Consider the following 22095-nt stretch of genomic DNA (forward strand, 5'->3'; position numbering starts at 1 on the left):
TAGAGTAGGAGTTTTATGGTGTGTGTCTTGATTAAATAGGTTAGGTTTGTGTTTAGAGACAGACTGAATGTCTGGTGGTGTGTATACATAAATGTCCTTTAGGATTAGGAGTCTAGTCATTGATACACACAGATGTTTGCGTTCCATTGTTAAGAATTGTTATTAAAAGTTTTGGTTAAAAATTATCTTGTTGGAGAAATTAAAAGAAAAACACAAACTTTAACATAGAACTCCAGTGCGAAATAGGTGGGGGAGTAACACAAGTGATGTCACTAGTTATTGATTAACCTGACTAATCCCATTTTCAAGTGGGATAAAAAGGCAGCATGAGCTGATAGAAGGGATCCTCATAATCATCAATTCATCAATCCATCCAAGGAGCAACTCACCACAGCCAGGAGAATAAGAGAGGAGGGAATAGGACCTGACTATACTACATTCCTGAACCTTGACCCTGATTTCTTCCAGGCTGATTCTTTGGTATAGTATAAAGTTCTATTTGTATTTTAAGAAATTAGTTCATTATATCCATACATATTATATCGATCATATCCTGTGTGTAGGATCTACACTGAATTGAGATGATTGTACCTGCAGTATCAATGATACCATCTTTAGTCTAGGGAGATAGATATATACTGTTGATATATATTTACATATCACTGTATCATCTCCGAAGAACTGATTTCAGTTCTAGTGGTCCTCAAGTTACAATATTAATTGGTTCCAGGACAACCTTTGTAAGTTGAGTAATCGGTTCTGAAGCCCCAAAATGTCACCCAAGATAAGAGAAAATTAAGGTTTAAAAAAAAATAAGCAGATAACTGAGACATATAAAAAAAATTGGAAAAATTCTAAATTTCTACTTATTATTAAAAATTTATATTTTATTACTTTACATTCCCCATATGCCTACTTTATGTTGGCATCATTTTGTGATTGTCATTAAATTTTTTTTAGGATGTTGGAAGGCTTAGAATTTTAGAAGCAATTCTTAAAATAGAAAATTTCCAAAACCCACTTTTTAAGGACCAGTTCAGTTATGACGTCACTTTGAGGGGCTTACATAATAGAAACCACCCATAAATGACCCCATTGTAGAAACTACAGACCTCAAGGTATTCAAAGCTGATTTTACAAATGTTGTTAACCCTTTAGGTGTTTCACAAGAATCAAAGGAAAAATGGAGATGAAATTTCTAAATTTCACTTTTTTTGCAGATTTTCCATCTAAGGGTACTTTCACACTAGCGTTATTCTTTTCCGGCATTGAGTTCCGTTCTAGGGGCTCAATACCGGAAACGAACTGATCAATTTTATCCTAATGCATTCTAAATGGATAGCAATCCGTTCAGTATGCATCAGGATGTCTTCAGTTCAGTCTTTTTGCCATTTCAGGACGGAGAAAATACCGCAGCATGCTGCAGTTTTCTCTCCGGCCAAAAAGACTGAACACTTGCCAGAATGCCGGATCTGGCATTAATTTACATTGAAGTGTATTAGTGAAGGGATCCTTCAATAAGTGTTCTGGCTAAAAAAAAAAGTAAAAAATGCAAAAAAAAAATTTAATCTGGATCTGTTTTTCCGGATCTGGCATTTTAATGCATTTGTCAGACGGATCCATATCCAGATCTGTCTGACAAATGCTATCAGTTTGCATACGGAACTGTCTGCTGGAAACCTCTGCCGCAAGTGTAAAAGTACCCTTAATCATTTCTTTTCTGTAACACATCAAGGGTTAACAACCAAACAAAACTCAATATCTATTACCCTGATTCTGAAGTTTACAGAAACACACCACATGTGGTGGTAAACTGATGTATGGGCACATGGCAGGGTGCAGAAGGGAAGGAGCGCCATAGGGATTTTGGAAGGCAGATTTTGCTACACTTTTTTTGTTTTATACACCGTATCCCATTTGAAGACCCCCTGATGCACCCCTATGGGATAAGGTGACAGTTTTATTGCTATTATTTTGCGGTACATAGGATTTTTTATCACATTATATTAGGCTTTTAGTGAGGCAAGGTAACCAAAAAATGCATGCCTGGCACAGTTTTTATTTTTTGTTACAATGTTCATCTGACAGGATAGATCATGTGCTACTTTTATACAGCAGGTTGTTACGCATGCGACAATATTAAATATGTCAGTTTTACATAATAAAGCATTTCTGAAAAAAAATCATGCTTTTGTGTCTCCATTTTCTCAAAGCCATTTGTTTTTTATTTTTCTACCGATTATCTTGTGTAGGGGCTTGTTTTTTGCAGGAAGACTTTTTTTATTGGTATCATTTTTGGGTAGATATGATTGTTTGATTATTCAATATTACACTTTATGGGGCAAGGTGACCAAAAAATTGGTTGTTTTGGCACAGTTTATTTTTTATTTTTTCATTGATCTTAGGGGGTAGATCATGTGATATTTTTATAGAGCAGATTGTTACGGATGCAGCGATACCTGCATTTATTTCCGTTTTACACATTAAAAGCATTTATAAAACAATAAAATTATGTTTTACTGTCTCCGTTTTCTGAAAGCCATATTTTTTTTTTTTTATGGGCGATTGTCTTAAAAATAGGAATCCGAAGTGGGCTTTGGTACCGAGGTACCTGCCAGTACTAAACCTGACTTCGGATTCCTATTTTAAAATGTTTTTAAAGACGCAGATAGGAATAACGAAATCATTCACCAAAATCTCGCTCAACTTCAACAGAGACGGAGCCAATACATTTTAATGCTGTACGGAAACCGCATAATAAAACTAAAATGACTAATTTTTACTAAAGAAATAAACTTACAGGTATCTGTGGGGATGTGAACCCCAAGCCATCTGTTCAGTAGGCAGAAAACTTACCATGACACTACAGACCTGCCACACTAGTGACATAGGATTTTCTGTGTTTAAAAAGCTGTTTTCTTAAGCCCTTAAGGACCCATGACGTACATGTACGTCATTTCTAGCCGTGACTTAAAGACCAGAGAAATACAGTACAGACCAAAAGTTTGGACACACCTTCTCATTCAAAGAGTTTTCTTTATTTTCATGACTATCAAAATTGTAGATTCACACTGAAGGCATCAAAACTATGAATTAACACATGTGGAATTATATACATAACAAAAAAGTGTGAAACAACTGAAAATATGTCATATTCTAGGTTCTTCAAAGTAGCCACCTTTTGCTTTGATTACTGCTTTGCACACTCTTGATGAGCTTCAAGAGGTAGTCACCTGAAATGGTCTTCCAACACTCTTGAAGGAGTTCCCAGAGATGCTTAGCACTTGTTGGCCCTTTTGCCTTCACTCTGCGGTCCAGCTCACCCCAAACCATCTCGATTGATTTCAGGTCCGGTGACTGTGGAGGCCAGGTCATCTGGCGCAGCACCCCATCATTCTCCTTCATGGTCAAATAGCCCTTACACAGCCTGGAGGTGTGTTTGGGGTCATTGTCCTGTTGAAAACTAAATGATGGTCCAACTAAACGCAAACCAGATGGAATAGCATGCCGCTGCAAGATGCTGTGGTAGCCATGCTGGTTCAGTATGCCTTCAATTTTGAATAAATCCCCAACAGTGTCACCAGCAAAGCACCCCCACACCATCACACCTCCTCCTCCATGGCTCACGGTGGGAACCAGGCATGTAGAGTCCATCCGTTCACCTTTTCTGCGTCGCACAAACACACGGTGGTTGGAACCAAAGATCTCAAATTTGGACTCATCAGACCAAAGCACAGATTTCCACGGGTCTAATGTCCATTCCTTGTGTTCTTTAGCCCAAATAAGTCTCTTCTGCTTGTTGCCTGTCCTTAGCAGTGGTTTCCTAGCAGATCTTCTACCATGAAGGCCTGATTCACACAGTCTCCTCTTAACAGTTGTTCTAGAGATGTGTCTGCTGCTAGAACTCTGTGTGGCATTGATCTGGTCTCTAATCTGAGCTGCTGTTAACCTGCGATTTCTGAGGCTGGTGACTCGGATGAACTTATCCTCCGCAGCAGAGGTGACTCTTGGTATTTCTTTCCTGGGGCGGTCCACATGTGAGCCAGTTTCTTTGTAGCGCTTGATGGTTTTTGTGACGGCACTTGGGGACACTTTCAAAGTTTTCCCAATTTTTCGGACTGACTGACCTTAATTTCTTAAAGTAATGATGGCCACTCGTTTTTCTTTACTTAGCTGCTTTTTTCTTGCCATAATACAAATTCTAACAGTCTATTCAGTAGGACTATCAGCTGTGTATCCACCTGACTTCTCCACAACGCAACTGATGGTCCCAACCCCATTTATAAGACAATAAATCCCACTTATTAAACCTGACAGGGCACACCTGTGAAGTGAAAACCATTTCAGGTGACTACCTCTTGAAGCTCATCAAGAGAATGCCAAGAGTGTGCAAAGCAGTAATCAAAGCAAAAGGTGGCTACTTTGAAGAACCTAGAATATGACATATTTTCAGTTGTTTCACACTTTTTTGTTATGTATATAATTCCACATGTGTTAATTCATAGTTTTGATGCCTTCAGTGTGAATCTACAATTTTCATAGTCATGAAAATAAAGAAAACTCTTTGAATGAGAAGGTGTGTCCAAACTTTTGGTCTGTACTGTACATGTACGTCATGGTGATCGGGCGAATGCAGGAGCTGCGCCCGCCCGAGCAGTGGCGGGGGATCGGCAATCACCGATGTCGGCGCATTAACCCCTGCACAGCCGCGGTCAGTGCTGACCACGGCACGTGCGATATACGTGCAGAGAGAAAGAAGCCATCGGGTCCCCGTGCTGCTGTGACGGGGACTCGATGGCATAGAAGGCAGCATGATGCCTTCCGTAGGCATCGTGGCTGCCTTCTGTGAGAGCCTGTAAGATCCAGCCCACAGCCTCACAGGCAGGAAGGCTGTAAGTGTATTACAGTGTGCAATACACTTACAGCCAATGCATGACAATACAGAAGTATTGTAATGCATTGTACAGGGGATCAGACCCCCAAAAGTTGAAGTACCAGAGTGGGCCAAAAAATTAAGTGAAATAAAAAGTTAAATTTTTTTTTTTACCAAAAACTAAATAAAAAATGTCAAGTAAAAAAATATATATATCCTTTTGCCAAAATAAAGGGAAATTTTTTATTTAGTGCCAATCAAACCGTCATCTCATCCCACAAAAATCATACCCTACCTAAGACAATCGCCCAAAAACTGAAAAAACTATGGCTCTCAGACTATGGAGACACTAAAACATGATTTTTTGTTTAAAAAATGATATCATTGTGTAAAACTTACATAAATAAAAAAAAGTTGACATATTAGGTATCACCGTGTCCGTAATAACCTGTTCTATAAAAATATCACATGACCTAACCCCTAACCCTAAAACGGTGTCAAAATGTGGAGACACTAAAAAAATCTTTTTTTTTCAAAAATACTGTTATGTAAAACTGAAACAAAAAACAAAAAAAGGTCATATTTGATATTGTCGCGTCTGTAACAACCTGCTCTATAAAAATAACATGATCTAACCTGTTAGATGAATGTTGTAAATAACAAAAAATAAAAACTGTGCCAAAACAGCTATTTCTTGTTACCTTGCCTCATAAAAAGTGTAATATAGAGCAACAAAAATCTTATATACCCTAAAATAGTACCAACAAAACTGCCATCTTATCCTGTAGTTTCCAAAATGGGGTCACTGTAGTTTCCAAAATGGAGTTTCTACTCTCGGGGTGCATCAGGGGGGCTTCAAATGGGACATGGTGTCAAAAAACAAGTCCAGCAAAATCTGCCCTCCAAAAAACATATGGTGTTCCTTTCCTTTTGCGCAATGCCGTGTGACCGTACAGCAGTTGACGACCACATATGGGGTGTTTCTGTAAAATTTTTTTTTTTTTAAAATCCGCCAAAAAAGTGAAATTCAGAAATTTCATCTCTATTTTCCATTAATTCTTGTGGAACACCTAAAGGGTTAACAAAGTTTGTAAAAATCAGTTTTAAATACCTTGAGGGTGTAGTTTCTAAAATGGGATCATTTTTGGGTGGTTTCTATTATGTAAGCCTCACAAAGTGACTTCAGACCTGAACTGGTCCTTAAAAAGTGGCTTAACAAAGTTTGTAAAATCTGTTTTGTATACCTTGAGGGGTGTAATTTCTACAATGGGGTCACTTTTTTGGAGTTTCTACTCTAGGGGTGCATCAGAGGGTCTTTAAATGTGACATGGCAGCTTAAAATTATTCCAGTAAAATCTGCTTTCCAAAACCCACATGGCGTTCCTTCCATTCTGTGCAATGCCGTGTGCCTGTACAGCAGTTTCAGACCACATATAGGGTGTTTCTGTAAACTACAGAATCAGGGCAATAAATATTGAGTTTTATTAGCTGTTAACCCTTGCTTTTTTAGTGACTTCAGACCTGAACTGGTCCTTAAAATGTGGGTTTTTGAAATTTTCTGAGATTTCAAGATTTGCTTCTAAGCCTTCTAACGTCCCCAAAAAATATAATGCCATTTAGAGAATGATCTAAACATGAAGTAGACATATGGGAAATGTAAAGTAATAACTATTTTTGTAGGTATTACTATCCATTATAAAAGTGGACTCTCTTTCTCGTTTAGTTCATTGGGGGACACAGGACCGTGGGTATAACTGCTGCTGCCACTAGGGGACGACACTAGGCTGAAAAGTATTAGCTCCTCCTCTGCCAGCTATAACCCCTCCAGCCTGGAGAGAGAATATCAGTTTAGTTTGTAAAATATTTTATTGTACAAATCAAAGGAATGTCATACTTTAGGTACATCAATGGCATCACATTATGCCCAGCATAACGCACAGTAGTATTGACATATACATATACATCAAATCAACTATTTTGTATAGCTACATGAGAACAAGAACTTGAACAATAGACAGAGATTGATGTCACATTAGCTGCATCTCACACCCTCCTAGTATAGTTCCCAGGGTACAGTTATCAATATCGCATAAGTATCCCTCAGTACGGAGGACCTATGAGCATAGACATAACAAGATAGGTCTCAATCAAAGAAAACCTCTTAGCTTCTTCCACGCCCCCCAGACTTTCTCAAACTTAGGAGTATTATTACTGGGCTATTTGCTCAAGCCTGTAAACTTGGTCACAGCGAGCCATCCAGTGTTGGACAGCAGGTACATTTCTCGACTTCCAATTTGAAGCAATAAGGAGTCTGGCCACTGCCAGAAGTTGTTGCTAAAGGCAATTAGTCTGCATTGGACTACAGTTAGACGGCTTAAGGCCTATTAAGCAGTGTTTTGGTGACAAAGGGAAAGGCTTATCCTGCAGTTTGGAAAGAAACTCACATATCTCCTTCCAGAAGGGTTTTATTAAGTGGCAATCCCACCAGATATGTTTAGAGAGAATATCAGTTTGTGCCCAAGCAGTAGGAGAAGGAAAAAAAAACATACATGAAAGGAACCATAACCCAACTAATGCCAGTAGGACCGAACCAGAACTGAGGACCCTACCGTCAAACCAACCACCATCACCTGCGGCAAAAAAAGAATAATTATGGGTGGGAGCTGTGTCCCCCAATGAACTAAGCGAGAAAGAGATTTTACAGGTGAGTCCACAAAAATCGTTTACTCGCTCGTATCATTGGGGGACACAGGACTGTGGGACGTTCCAAAGCAGTCCAGGGGGGGGGGGGGGGGAAGAACCACACACCCATGGACAACGTCCTCGCGCAAGCTCTAGACACCGCTGCCTGCAAGACCTTGTGGTCCAGAGCAGCGTCCGCTGATACAAAGGTATGCACCTGGTAGAACTTGGTGAACGTGTGCAAGGAAGACCAAGTCGCTGCCTTACACAGCTGTGAGGTGGAAGCATGGTGGAAACGCCCTGGTCGAGTGAGCTGAGAAACCGAGGGGCGGTGCCTTGCCCCGGGAGCGGTATGCCTCAGCAATCTCCAAGCGAATCCACCTGGCAATTATCACCTTACAAGCTAGCAAGCCCTTACGAATAGGGAGTCCGTATGGCGGAACGACCTAGAAATTTACAAATAAATCTTCTGAGCCCGGACCACGTCCAGCTTATGGAGAGCTTGCTTCTTAGGATGTGAGGGAGAGAGGCAGAATGAAGGGAGAACAATGTCTTCGTTGACGTGGAAGGCAGATACTACCTTCGGCTGAAAAGAAGGTACCGGACGGAGCACTGCCTTATCTTGGTGGAAAACAAGAAACGGCTCCTTATAAGAAAGCGCTGCCAATTCCAAAATGCACCTGATGGATGTGATTGCCACCAGGAATGCAACCTTCCGGGAAAGAATACGGAGGGGAACAGCGTCTAGAGGCTCAAAAGGAGCAGATTGGAGGGAACTGAGGACACAGTTCAAGTCCCAAGAGGGCAAAGGAGGGCAAAATGAAGGGACAGTGTGAGCCACCCCTTGTAGAAAGATCTTAACCGGGGCCTTTTCTGCTAACGGACGCTGGAAAAAAATTTACAGCGCCGACACTTGTCCCTTTAAGGAACTAAGAGCGAGACCCAAAGTTTGTTGAGTCTGGATGCCATCAAGTCCAAATGGAGTCGAACACCTCCGGGTGCAGAGACCACTCTCCCGGGTCCACGGTCGTCCGACTGAGGAAATCTGCTGTCCAATTCTCCACTCCGGGAATGTAGACCGCCAATTGAGCTGGTACATGATTCTTCGCCCACTGCAGGATTTTGGCCGACTCCTCCATCACTGCTTGACTGCGGGTTCCCCCTTGGTGGTTGATGTAAGCCACCACCGTGGTGTTGTCTGACTGGATCCAAATTGGCCGCCCCCTCAGGATAGGGGTCCAATGGAGAAGCGATAGATGAATGGCCCGGAGCTCAAGGATGTTGATGGGCAGTTTGGACTCCGACTGAGACCATACGCCTTGGACTGTCCGGGGCGGGAAGACTCCGCCCCAACCCTGAAGACTGGCATCGGTGGTAATGACCGTCCAAGAGACCGGGAGAAAGGACTTCCCCGCCTCCAAGGTTGTGGCTAAGAGCCACTACCTGAGTGCCGAACGCACCCTTGAGGAAAAAAGGATGTGACGGTCCAAGGACTTCGGTGACTTGTCCCAAGTAAATAAAATTGCTCGTTGAAGGGAACGGGTGTAAAAATTGTGCAAATGGAACTGCTTTCAAAATTGGATTGATGGGAACCTGCGCCGGAGGAGAAGAGGAGAAGACGGACCAACCGCAGAAGGGCTAGCCGCTTGTCCAGAGGGAGGCAAACTAATGCCATGTCTGTGTCAAGGACCATACCAAGGAAGGTGATCCCACCTGGTGGGATGTAGGGAAGACTTCTGGAAGTTTACCAACCAGCCAAAGCGTGTCAGGGCATCGAGAGTGATACGTAGACTGTCCTCGTTCTGACAGAAGGTCACCGCTTTGACCAGGATGTCGTCCAGATAGGGAATCAGGGTGATACCCCTGGTACGAAGAAGGGCCAGGAGAGGAGTGAGCACTTTCGTGAAGACTCTCAGTGCCATTGCCAAGAATCGGTCGAACGGATCCTTCTTTCTTGGGGACAACAAATAGGCTTGAATAAAACCCTGTGAAGTGTTTTTCCAGGGGAACCGGGGAGTTCACGTCGTGAGCGAGGAGGGACCAAATTGCCTGAAAAAAGGCGAGGGCCCGATCCAAATCTCTGGGTGGCTGGGACAGAATGAAGGAGGAGAAGCAAACTCGATCTTGTAACCCGAGGTTACAATTTCGAGGGTCCAAGCGTCTGAAATGTGGGCCCGCCAAATGTCCTGAAACAGGAGGAGCCGACCCTCCCCACCCATGAGGGTGGGGGCGCTCCTTTATGCGGAGGACTGCTTGTTGGCCGAGGGACGAGCGGGCTGAGCTTGCGGGTGCCAGGCTGGTTGAGGCCGAAAGAATGGCTTCTTCTGCTGGTCTTGCGTGGAGGACTTGGGAGGGGCTCTTGCTGCTGGTCGTTTACCCGAAAAGCAGCAAAAGGAGTGATCCCTGGCATATGAGGGCTTAGCGCGAAACGTGCGCTTGGATCTGCCCTGCTGGAGGTGGGTACTTTTACCACCCGTGGCCTCGGAAATAATTTCATCCAATGGGGCCCCGAATAATTGGGAGCCGGAAAAAGGGAGACCTGCCAGGGAACGCTTTGACTATGAATCCGCTGCCCAAACCTTAAGCCACAGTTTGCACTATAAGGCTACAAGTGGGAGCCGATGAGTAGAGATGTCGCGAAAGTTAAATTTTCAGTTAGCGAACAGAGAACGCGAATTTCTGCAAATGTTCGCGAACGGGCGAACCGCCAATAACTTCAATAGGCAGGCGAATTTTAAAACCCACAGGGACTCTTTCTAGCCACAGTAGTGATGGAAAAGTAGTTTCAAAGGGACTAACACCTGGACTGTGGCATGCCGGAGGGGGATCCATGGCAAAACTCCCATGGAAAATTACATAGTTGACGCAGATTTGGATTTTAATCCTTAAAGGGCATAAATCACCTAACAATCCAAAATTTTTTGGAACAACGTGGTTTAAAACATCCAGTGTGTGTATACGATCAGGTATGATGTTGTATCGATCAGGTAGTGTAAAGGTTACGCCCGCTTTACAGACATTGACAGACCAAACTCCCCTTTTAATGCACTGCAAACAGTCCATTTGCCTAACAGCAAACTTCCCATTTGCACAAGGTTGGATACCAAGCTAGCCATGTCCCGTTGATGTCATTGAAGGTTTCTTCCTCCACCCAGCCACGTACAACACCAAGGGTCCCCAAAAGGTGAATTGAATTGATTTTTAGAACGGGGAGATGGTTAAAAAAAACGCTGGGTCCCTCCCCTTTGTTTGAATCCACACCACGGTCACTGCGTCTGCGCCGTGCAATTTACTGTCACACCCGATATGAGTGGTATTTTCTGTAGTACTATTCTCATCAGTTTAATCCCCGTTACGTCCCCTATCCGGGAACGTGTTGAATTGATTAATCATTGTCGAATTAACGACATCCTGAAATAATTTCGTTCTGAGCTCTGTACTTGCTTTGTATTGGAATTGATTTGTATTGGATTTTTAAAATTGTCTGCATTATTTCTAATAAACTATTAAGAGACTTTATTATGAATTTTTTATTTTATGTATTAAAAACCCATACAACTTAAAAAAAAATATATAGTTTTTTCTATGAAAAATTATCCAGCCGATCGCTTTTAGTCTGATCATAATGAAGCAACGACCTTATCTGGGATGTGGCAACATTGCCAACACACTTATAGAGGTGATGATCACTTCATTGTGATACGCAAGCCCCTTCACCACAACAAGGTACCGATCACGAAGGGTAATTGACACATGTATGTGCCTTTTTTTTGTTTTTGCAGCCATAGTGCAGCACTAGTGGCCAGAAAAATTAGGCATGTGTGTAAAAATTAGGTATTGTAGCAGCGGCCAGAAAAATGTATGTTTTCCAGGCAGAAAGGTGACTAAAACATTGTGGCTTGAACCCTAGTTGGTGGCGGAGAATTCACGAAAGTCATCTGGTATGCAGACATTAAATACAGCAGCTTGGGGACCATTTTGAGGCCAAGGCATGTCATCAGGCCTTTTGTTAGTCAAACATATCCCCCACTGTCAGTCCCTTCGGGATCCATGCCTCATTCATCTTAATGAAGGTGATGTAATCAAGGCGACTTCTTTTGTCGGTGACAATGCCTCCTGCTGCACTGAAGGTCCTTTCTGACAGGACACTTGAAGCGGGGCAGGCCAGAAGTTCTATCGCAAACTGGGATAGTTCAGGCCACAGGTCAAGCCTGCACACCCAGTAGTCAAGGGGTTCATCGCTCCTCAGAGTGTCGATATCTGCAGTTAAGGCGAGGTAGTCTGCCACCTGTCGGTCGAGTCGTTCTCTAAGGCTGGATCCCGAAGGGCTGTGGCGATGTGTAGGACTGAAAAAGCTATGCATATCCTCATCAACAACACATCTGTAAAGCGTCCTGTCCATGCCGCCGTGGTCATGGTAGGAGGAGGATTACTTTCCCCTCTTCCCCTGTTAGATTCCCGTTGTGCTGTGACATCCCCCTTATAAGCTGTGTAAAGCATATTTTTTAGTTTGGTTTTGAACTGCTGCATCCTTTCTAACTTCCGGTAATTTGGTAACATTTCCGCCACTTTCTGCTTATACCGGGGGTCTAGTAGCGTGGCCACCCAGTACAGGTCGTTCTCCTTCATCCTTTTTATACGAGGGTCCCTCAACAGACATGACAGCATTAAAGACCTCATTTGCACAAGGTTGGATGCCGAGCTACCCACATTCCTCCTCTGCCTCCTCTTTCTCATACTCCTCTTGCAGCGTTGCCGCAGGTCCGGCAAGCGATGATGACAAGGCTGTTTCTGGTGGTGATGGTGACCACCACTCTTCCTCTTCATGCTCATCTACAGCCTGATCCAGCACTCTTCGCAGGGCATGCTCCAGGAAAAAAACAAATGGAATGAGGTCGCTGATGGTGCCTTCGGTGCGACTGACTAGGTTTGTCACCTCCGCAAAACAACGTATGAGCCTACAGGCATTGCGCATGAGCGTCCAGTAACGTGGCAAAAAAATACCCAGCTCTGCAGAGGCTGTCCTAGCACCCCAGTCATACAAATACTCGTTGACGGCTTTTTCTTGTTGGAGCAGGCGGTCGAACATTAGGAGTGTTGAATTCCAACGTGTCAGGCTGTCGCAAATCAAGCGCCTCACTGGCATGTTGTTTCGGCGCTGAATGTCTGAAAAGTGCACCATGGCCGTGTAGGAACGCCTGAAATGGCCACACACCTTCCTGGCCTGCTTGAGGACGTCCTGTAAGCCTGGGTACTTAGACACAAAGCGTTGTACGATGAGATTCAACACATGTGCCATGCACGGCACATGTGACAACTTGCCCAAATTCAATGCCGCCAACAAATTGCTTCCATTGTCACACACCACTTTGCCGATCTCTAGTTGGTGCGGAGTCAGCCACTGATCCACCTGTGCGTTCAGGAGTGCTGGTCCGGTGTGGCTCTCTGCTTTCAGGCAAGTCAACCCCAAGACAGCGTGACACTGTCATATCCGGGATGTGGAATAGCCCCTGGGGAGCTGGGGGGATTCAGTTGATGTGCAGCCAGACGCCGCAGCAGAAGAGGACTCAGCCGAGGAGGTTATGGAAGAGGATGGAGTAGGAGGAGGTGGCAGTAGGCCTGCCTGCAAGTCGTGGCGGTGTCACCAACTCCGCAGCAGAGCCACGCATTCCATGCTTGGCAGCCGTCAGCAGGTTGACCCAATGCGCAGTGTAGGTGATATACCTGCCCTTACTGTGCTTTGCAGACCAGGTATCAGTGGTCAGATGGACCCTTGCCCCAACACTGTATGCCAGAGATGCCATGACTTCCTTTTCAATCACTGAGTAGAGGTTTGGGATTGCCTTTTAAAAAAAAAAATTCGGCCGGGTACCTTCCACTGTGGTGTCCCAATAGCAACAAATTTTTTGAAGGCCTCAGAATCCACCAGCTGGTATGGTAAAAGCTGGCGGGCTAAGAGTTCCGTCAAGCCAGCTGTCAGACGCCGGGCAAGGGGGTGACGTGGCTGAAGATGCTGGACCAGGAGGAGGATGGTGGCTTTGAGCTTGTGTGCTGCTTCTACTCGTCATCATGTGTTGATCTCATTGGCGTTTGTGATGTGAGATCATGTGCCTTCGCAAAGCAGTTGTACCGAGGTGGGTGTTGGACTTCCCACGACTCAGTTTCTTTTGGCACAGGTTGCAAATGGCATCGCTGTTGTCAGAGGCAGACACACAAAAAAAATGCCACACTGCTGAGCTCTGCAATGACGGCATTCTGGTGGTGGCAACAGCATGCGTTGATTGGCGTGCTGTCTGGCTGACCCCGGGTGCCGATACATGCTGTCTGACTGTGCCACTAGCTCCTTGCGACGACCTCCCCCTGCTTCCAACTCGTCTCCTCCTTCTCTCTGTCTCCCCTTCTGAACTTTCCCCCTCTTCTTCTCTTCGAGCAGGCACCCACGTGGCATCCAGGGACACATCGTCATCATCAACCACTTCACTTGTATCTGACACCTCAGCAAAGGAAGCAGCAGCGGGTACAACATCATCATCATCATCACACTGTACGTCCATGTGTGTAATGCTGCCTGACTGAGACATATCCCTGTTATCTACATCCCCTGCCAATAATGGTTGCACATCACTAATTTCATCCAACTGATGTGTAAATAACTCCTCTGAGGCATCAAGTGAAGCGGCTGTGGTGGCTGTGGTGGTGGTGGTGTCGGTGGGCGGGAGAGTGGTAACTTGATAACAGGTGACCAAAGCTGAGCTGGAGGAGGATGGTGCGTCAAGGTTCTTAGCAGAAACTGTTGAAGATTGGGTGTCCTGTGTAAGCCAGTCAACTATTTTCTCCGAATTTTTTGGGTTCAGGGTACGTGGCCTCTGAACACTGGGCATTATTCCAGGGTCAGTGGAAATCACAGCACCACGAACACGACGGCCCCTGCGGGTGGCCTGCCTCTGCCAGCAACATATAGAAATGTAACCAGTATGGAACTGTCATACGTATCACACCCTGTAGGATTAGATACACAGCTCAGCAGACAGTATCAAACGGGATAGGATTAGATACACAGGTCAGCAGACAGTATCACACGGGATAGGATTAGATACACAGCTCAGCAGACAGTATCACATGGGATAGGATTAGATACACTTGCTCAGCAGACAGTATCACACGGGATAGGATTAGATACACAGCTCAGCAGACAGTATCACACGGGATAGGATTAGATACACAGCTCAGCAGACAGTATCACACGGGATAGGATTAGATACACAGCTCAGCAGACAGTATCACACGGGACAGGATTAGATACACAGCTCAGCAGACAGTATCACACGGGATAGGATTAGATACACAGCTCAGCAGACAGTATCACACAGGACAGGATTAGATACACAGCTCAGCAGACAGTATCACACAGGACAGGATTAGATACACAGCTCAGCAGACTGTATCACACAGGATAGGATTAGATACACAGCTCAGCAGACAGTATCACACAGGATAGGATTAGATACACAGCTCAGCAGACAGTATCACACAGGATAGGATTAGATACACAGCTCAGCAGACAGTATCACACAGGATAGGATTAGATACACAGCTCAGCAGACAGTATCACACAGGACAGGATTAGATACACAGCTCAGCAGACAGTATCACACAAGAGAATCTGTGATCCAGGCTCAGCAGGCTGTATCTCACATGAGAGGCTTAGATACGGCTGTGCTGGCCGCTCCCAGTGTTTGGGGCTCTGGAGATGGTGAGGGAAGCGCCTGTGGCCCTCAGTGATGTGAGGAGAGGAGCAGGAGCCATGTCTGGGTGTACTAACATGGCCGCCGGAGGTGTAGGGGGCGGGGCTAGCGCTGACTGACCAGTGTGCTGGGCGGGGCCAGCCCTGTGACGTCACACCGCAAAGCATGCTGGGAGAGGAAAACTCCAGGAACCTGAGGAAAGAGGAAGTTCTTCTGGAAACGTCCTGTAAAGAGGCTCTGATGTCCGGACAGCGGGAGGGAGAGCCCCGGCATGAGGAGCAGGTACCGGGGAGCCGGGAGCCGCAGGCAGTAGTGCAGTGTGTGATGTCTGTCACAGCTGGTGCTTCAGTAGTGCAGCGTATGATGTCTGTCACAGCTGATGCTTCAGTAGTGCAGTGTATGATGTATGTGGCAGCGGATGCTTCAGTAGTGCAGTGTATGATGTCTGTCACAGCTGGTGCTTCAGTAGTGCAGTGTGTGATGTCTGTCACAGCTGATGCTTCAGTAGTGCAGTGTGTGATGTCTGTCGCAGCTGATGCTTCAGTAGTGCAGTGTGTGATGTCTGTCGCAGCTGATGCTTCAGTAGTGCAGTGTGTGATGTCTGTCGCAGCTGATGCTTCAGTAGTGCAGTGTATTCTGCCTGTCGTAGCTGGTGCTTCAGTAGTGCAGTGTATTCTGCCTGTCGCAGCTGGTGCTTCAGTAGTGCAGTGTATTCTGCCTATCGCAGCTGATGCTTCAGTAGTGCAGTCTGTTATGTCTGTCGCAGCTGATGCTTTAGTAGTGCAGTCTGTTATGTCTGTCACAGCTGGTGCTTCAGTAGTGCAGTGCATGATGTCTGTCACAGGTGATGCTTCAGTAGTGCAGTGCATGATCTCTGTCACAGGTGATGCTTCAGTAGTGCAGTGCATGATGTCTGTCACAGGTGATGCTTCAGTAGTGCAGTGCATGATCTCTGTCATAGCTGATGCTTCAGTAGTGCAGTGCATGATCTCTGTCACAGCTGATGCTTCAGTAGTGCAGTGTATTATGTCTGTGGCAGCTGATGCTTCAGTAGTGCAGTGTATTATGTCTGTGGCAGCGGATGCTTCAGTAGTGCAGTGCATGATGCCTGTCACAGCTGGTGCTTCAGTAGTGCAGTGCATGATGTCTGTCACAGCTGGTGCTTCTGTAGTGCAGTGTATGATGTCTGTCGCAGCTGGTGCTTCAGTAGTGCAGTGCATGATGTCTGTCGCAGCTGGTGCTTCTGTAGTGCAGTGTATGATGTCTGTCGCAGTTGGTGCTTCAGTAGTGCAGTGTATGATGTCTGTCACAGCTGGTGCTTCAGTAGTGCCGTGTATGATGTCTGTCACAGCTGGTGCTTCAGTAGTGCAGTGTATGATGTCTGTCACAGCTGGTGCTTCAGTAGTGCAGTGTATTCTGCCTGTCGCAGCTGGTGCTTCAGTAGTGCAGTGTATTCTGCCTGTCGCAGCTGGTGCTTCAGTAGTGCAGTGTATTCTGCCTGTCGCAGCTGGTGCTTCAGTAGTGCAGTGTATTCTGCCTGTCGCAGCTGGTGCTTCAGTAGTGCAGTGTATTTTGCCTGTCGCAGCTGGTGCTTCAGTAGTGCAGTGTATTCTGCCTGTCGCAGCTGGTGCTTCAGTAGTGCAGTGTATTCTGCCTGTCGCAGCTGGTGCTTCAGTAGTGCAGTGTATTCTGCCTGTCGCAGCTGGTGCTTCAGTAGTGCAGTGTATTCTGCCTGTCGCAGCTGGTGCTTCAGTAGTGCAGTGTATTCTGCCTGTCGCAGCTGGTGCTTCAGTAGTGCAGTGTATGATGTCTGTCACAGCTGATGCTTCAGTAGTGCAGTGTATTCTGCCTGTCGCAGCTGGTGCTTCAGTAGTGCAGTGTATTCTGCCTGTCGCAGCTGGTGCTTCAGTAGTGCAGTGTATTCTGTCTGTCACAGCTGATGCTTCAGTAGTGCAGTGTATGATGTCTGTCACAGCGGATGCTTCAGTAGTGCAGTGTATGATGTCTGTCACAGCGGATGCTTCAGTAGTGCAGTGTATGATGTCTGTCACAGCGGATGCTTCAGTAGTGCAGTGTATGATGTCTGTCACAGCTGATGCTTCAGTAGTGCAGTGTATGATGTCTGTCACAGCTGATGCTTCAGTAGTGCAGTGTATGATGTCTGTCACAGCTGATGCTTCAGTAGTGCAGTGTGTGATGTCTGTCACAGCTGATGCTTCAGTAGTGCAGTGTATGATGTCTGTAACAGCTGATGCTTCAGTAGTGCAGTGTGTGATGTCTGTCACAGCTGGTGCTTCAGTAGTGCACCGTTATAGTCCCCTCACTGTCCAGTCAGTCCTGCAGATACAGCTCAGGCAGTTCTAACGTTCCGCTCCTTCCGGTGCAGCCTCCATGTGAATGATGAACCTGATCTGGTCTCGAGCTGCTGGGGACAATTTATTATGTCAACTGGGGCCTTCGATAAAACAAAGTCTGGCTCCGGCCCCAGAATCGGGTCGTTGGTCAACATTTGACCTGAACTAGAGATGAATTGGATCAAGAAGGAAGAACAGAAATCTTCTTCCTGTCCCTCCATGACCGGTCCGGCCGCCATCACCGGCGTCTTCCCTCCTTGTCTCCGGTTCGCCCAGAAGACTTCCTCCGGGTGAACTGGACATTCCTGTAGACCCTCTTATAAAGTACTGGTGACAAAGGGGTTTTCTGGAATTATCATATTGATGACCGATCTTCAGGATAGGTCATGAGATCGGGGGCTCCTACTCCCCGGACCCCACCGATCAGCTGTATGAAGAGGCTGCTGCGCTCGGTGACCTCTTACGTCTCTTCCAAGGCCATGTGATGTCACCTTCACCGGTCACAGCTGCGATATCAAGCACAACCACTTTACTAAAGACGGCGCTTGGTGACCTGCGAGAAGACTGCAGCGCTCACCGGCGAGCCACGGTCTCCTCAAACAGCTGATTGGTCGGGTGTATCACCACTTCAGCCAGGGATTGTATGTAGGGGTCGTGTGAGGGTGCACCATACTTTACACTGCTGTGACCTCAAACATGGAGGAACTGCCCTTAGGAGATCTTCTAGTCATCAGTCCAGACAATAGAGAGAAGACCTCATCTCCTCTGATTTCTCCCAAATGTCCCTCATCATCTCCGGTCATTATAAGCATTTCTATGGGATTTCATGCGGATTCTACATTGACTCCTCTTCTTCCATTCAGGTTCCTGTGATATAGGATTGTCCGATGACATCATCAGTACCAGATAATGGATGGAGATGGGGACAAGATGGCGGAGAGGATATTAGATCTTACCCTGGAGATACTCTTCCTGCTTACTGGAGAGGTGAGAGGTTCTGATGATGTCACATTACACCATTATCTATGGTAATTACAGGGGATGTGACCGGAGAGGTGAGAGGTTCTGATGATGTCACATTACACCATTATCTATGGTAATTACAGGGGATGTGACTGGAGAGGTGAGAGGTTCTGATGATGTCACATTACACCATTATCTATGGTAATTACAGGGGATGTGACTGGAGAGGTGAGAGGTTCTGATTATGTCACATTACACCGTTATCTATGGTAATTACAGGGGATGTGACTGGAGAGGTGAGAGGTTCTGATGATGTCACATTACACCATTATCTATGGTAATTACAGGTGATGTGACCGGAGAGGTGAGAAGTTCTGATGATGTCACATTACACCATTATCTATGGTAATTACAGGGGATGTGACTGGAGAGCTGAGAGGTTCTGATGATGTCACATTACACCATTATCTATGGTAATTACAGGGGATGTGACTGGAGAGGTGAGAGGTTCTGATGATGTCACATTACACCATTATCTATGGTAATTACAGGGGATGTGACTGGAGAGCTGAGAGGTTCTGATGATGTCACATTACACCATTATCTATGGTAATTACAGGGGATGTGACTGGAGAGGTGAGAGGTTCTGATGATGTCACATTACACCATTATCTATGGTAATTACAGGGGATGTGACTGGAGAGGTGAGAGGTTCTGATGATGTCACATTACATCATTATCTATGGTAATTACAGGGATGTGACTGGAGAGGTGAGAGGTTCTGATGATGTCACATTACATCATTATCTATGGTAATTACAGGGATGTGACTGGAGAGGTTCTGATGATGTCACATTACATCATTATCTATGGTAATTACAGGGATGTGACTGGAGAGGTGAGAGGTTCTGATGATGTCACATTACATCATTATCTATGGTAATTACAGGGATGTGACTGGAGAGGTTCTGATGATGTCACATTACATCATTATCTATGGTAATTACAGGGATGTGACTGGAGAGGTGAGAGGTTCTGATGATGTCACATTACATCATTATCTATGGTAATTACAGGGGATGTGACTGGAGAGGTTCTGATGATGTCACATTACATCATTATCTATGGTAATTACAGGGATGTGACTGGAGAGGTGAGAGGTTCTGATGATGTCACATTACACCATTATCTATGGTAATTACAGGTGGACATGGCTGTAGAAGTGATGGACTCTGGAATGTACATGGTGACATTTATTATTATGTCTTCAATGACCAGGATTACTCCACGGTGAAGAAGACGTCTAGTAATCTGATACATGAGAAGAACAATGAGAAGATCCTAGAAGTCGTCCACAGGATGATGGAGCTGCTGACTGGAGAGGTGACACCGCCGGGAATGCTGGGACATTATACAGTCACAGCACTGGAGGGGTCTGGGAGATGACGGTGTCATTGTGTTGTCAGGTTCCTATAAGGTGTCAGGATTTCGCTGTCTATTTCTCCATGGAGGAGTGGGAGTATTTAGGACACAAGCGTCTACACAAGGAGGTGATGATGGAGGAGGACCAGCCCCTCACATCTCCAGGTAACAGACTGGACTAAATACATATGTCCTGGAATTCTCTGTCTGTAAAGTCTGAGTCCAGTCTCTGTGTCTCCTGCAGAGAGATCCAGTCAGAGGACAACACCAGAGAGATGTCCGCGTCCTCTCCTTCCACAGGATGGTCAGGTAATGTAAATTTTCCCTATCACTGGTCACTGCTGCGGCCATTGGTTACCTGCAGTGGTCACATGCCCCCATCAATGGGATGTTGATTCCCAGAGTCCCAGTACCTGCGGAGGCGGTCGTGGAGTGATGAAGCCGGCAACCAGCGGTGGGGATCAGGTAAGTATGAACCCACCACAAGTCTGGTCACTCTGAAGGGATCTGTTAAAAAAGGTTAAACTTGGATGATGACCCCTTTAACGATCTTTTGTGGGCATGGAAAATATTTCTTGCATCTTGTCCGACTGTCCTGTAACTTACAATATTTGCTTCACAGATTTTATATCAGGATGAAGATCTGCGCAATATTAATGCTACAGAGACAGATGTGAGGGGCGATGAGGAATACAAGGAGGAGATTCCTACAGAGACAGATGTGAGGGGCGATGAGGAATACAAGGAGGAGACTCCTACAGAGACAGATGTGAGGAGCGATGAGGAATACAAGGAGGACATTCCTACAGAGACAGATGTGAGGGGTGATGACCAGTGTGAGGAGGACATTCCTACAGATAAGAGCCCAGGTGAGTAGTGACCACTAAATGAAGCAGAGACGAGTCTGTTACTGGACTTCCCCTGTAGCAGGCGCCTTCCCCAGGTTCTTACAGTGTCCCCAGTACTCAGATAACCCCAGGACTTACAGTAGGACCAAATTGTGCAACAGCCGGACCGTCCCATGAAGAATAATACAAAGCACATATCAGATATAGAACTCATCAGTAGATGACTGGACCAAGATGGGGATGGTAATCAGATGGTGGAACAAACGGATGATGGGGGTTATATGGTGAACGGATGATTGAACAGACAATAAGTGACCCTGACTGGAGCTTTCCCTGAATCTTTCCCTAGATCTGTCCTTAGACGTTGACCCCAATACCATCACTGACCCTCACTGTCCCCGAAGATATTCCTATGAAAAACACTAATATGTAAAACTGACCCTAAAACAAACAGGAGGACACTAAGGCCTGTTTCGCTCATTCATTAGGTCATCGGCAGCACATTTACACGGGCAGATTGTCGGGAATGGGCGTTCGCAGGTACGGGCGTTCCCGATAATCTGTCCAATAATTGGTTGTGTCAATCCACCATAACCATAAGAACAAAGGTTCACTGATGAAGAAAACTAGAAGAGATACTAGAAAATAAAAGGATTACTGGACTGAAAAGCACAGAGCTTACACTATAACCAGCAGCCCCTGCAGAAACTAGGAATATTTACAGCAAGGCTAACCAGTCAGGAGCTCCTCTCCAAACAAGGTGAGCTACAGAAGAGAGGTCGGCTGAGCAAGAGATCAGCTACGGTATAATACATAGCAACTGCCCCAAACATACTAGTAGACAGGAGAAGAGGAAACTATAGGAGTGTTCCTGCTGATCCTAGCCCATTACACTAAGGTGGTAACGACTCCCTCAGGTCTGCGCTGTGACTCTCCAGGACGTGCTCAGTAATATCAGGGTGACAGGTCTCTTCCATGAATCTCCTGGACGTGTCCTGGTGTCCCTCTGTGCAGCATTTCACAGGCCTCATTTCACACTTTGGACTGCACTGGTTTCTGATGTCGAAATTATGAATGTGCAAGGTGTCAATATACAGTCAGGTCTATAAATATTGGGACATCGACACAATTCTAACATTTTTTGCTCTATGCACCACCACAATGGATTTGAAATGAAACGGACAAAATGTGCTATAACTACAGACTGT

General features: G+C 45.6%; 1 protein-coding gene across 20 annotated transcripts in view; it reads left to right on the forward strand.

Moving 5' to 3' along the window:
• The window catches only part of LOC122937811 (zinc finger protein 569-like), a 350216-nt gene that overhangs the window by 249309 nt on the left and 78812 nt on the right, over nt 1-22095 (forward strand). For all 20 annotated transcript variants that reach the window (XM_044292901.1, XM_044292887.1, XM_044292892.1 and 17 more), the window contains 3 exons: nt 19896-20000; nt 20084-20204; nt 20284-20348. In XM_044292901.1, the coding sequence (XP_044148836.1) occupies nt 19896-20000; nt 20084-20204; nt 20284-20348 (291 nt within the window). The remainder of the gene's footprint in view (nt 1-19895; nt 20001-20083; nt 20205-20283; nt 20349-22095) is intronic.

This window comes from Bufo gargarizans, chromosome 5 (assembly GCF_014858855.1).
Source record: "Bufo gargarizans isolate SCDJY-AF-19 chromosome 5, ASM1485885v1, whole genome shotgun sequence".
NCBI classification, from domain to species: Eukaryota; Metazoa; Chordata; class Amphibia; order Anura; family Bufonidae; genus Bufo; species Bufo gargarizans.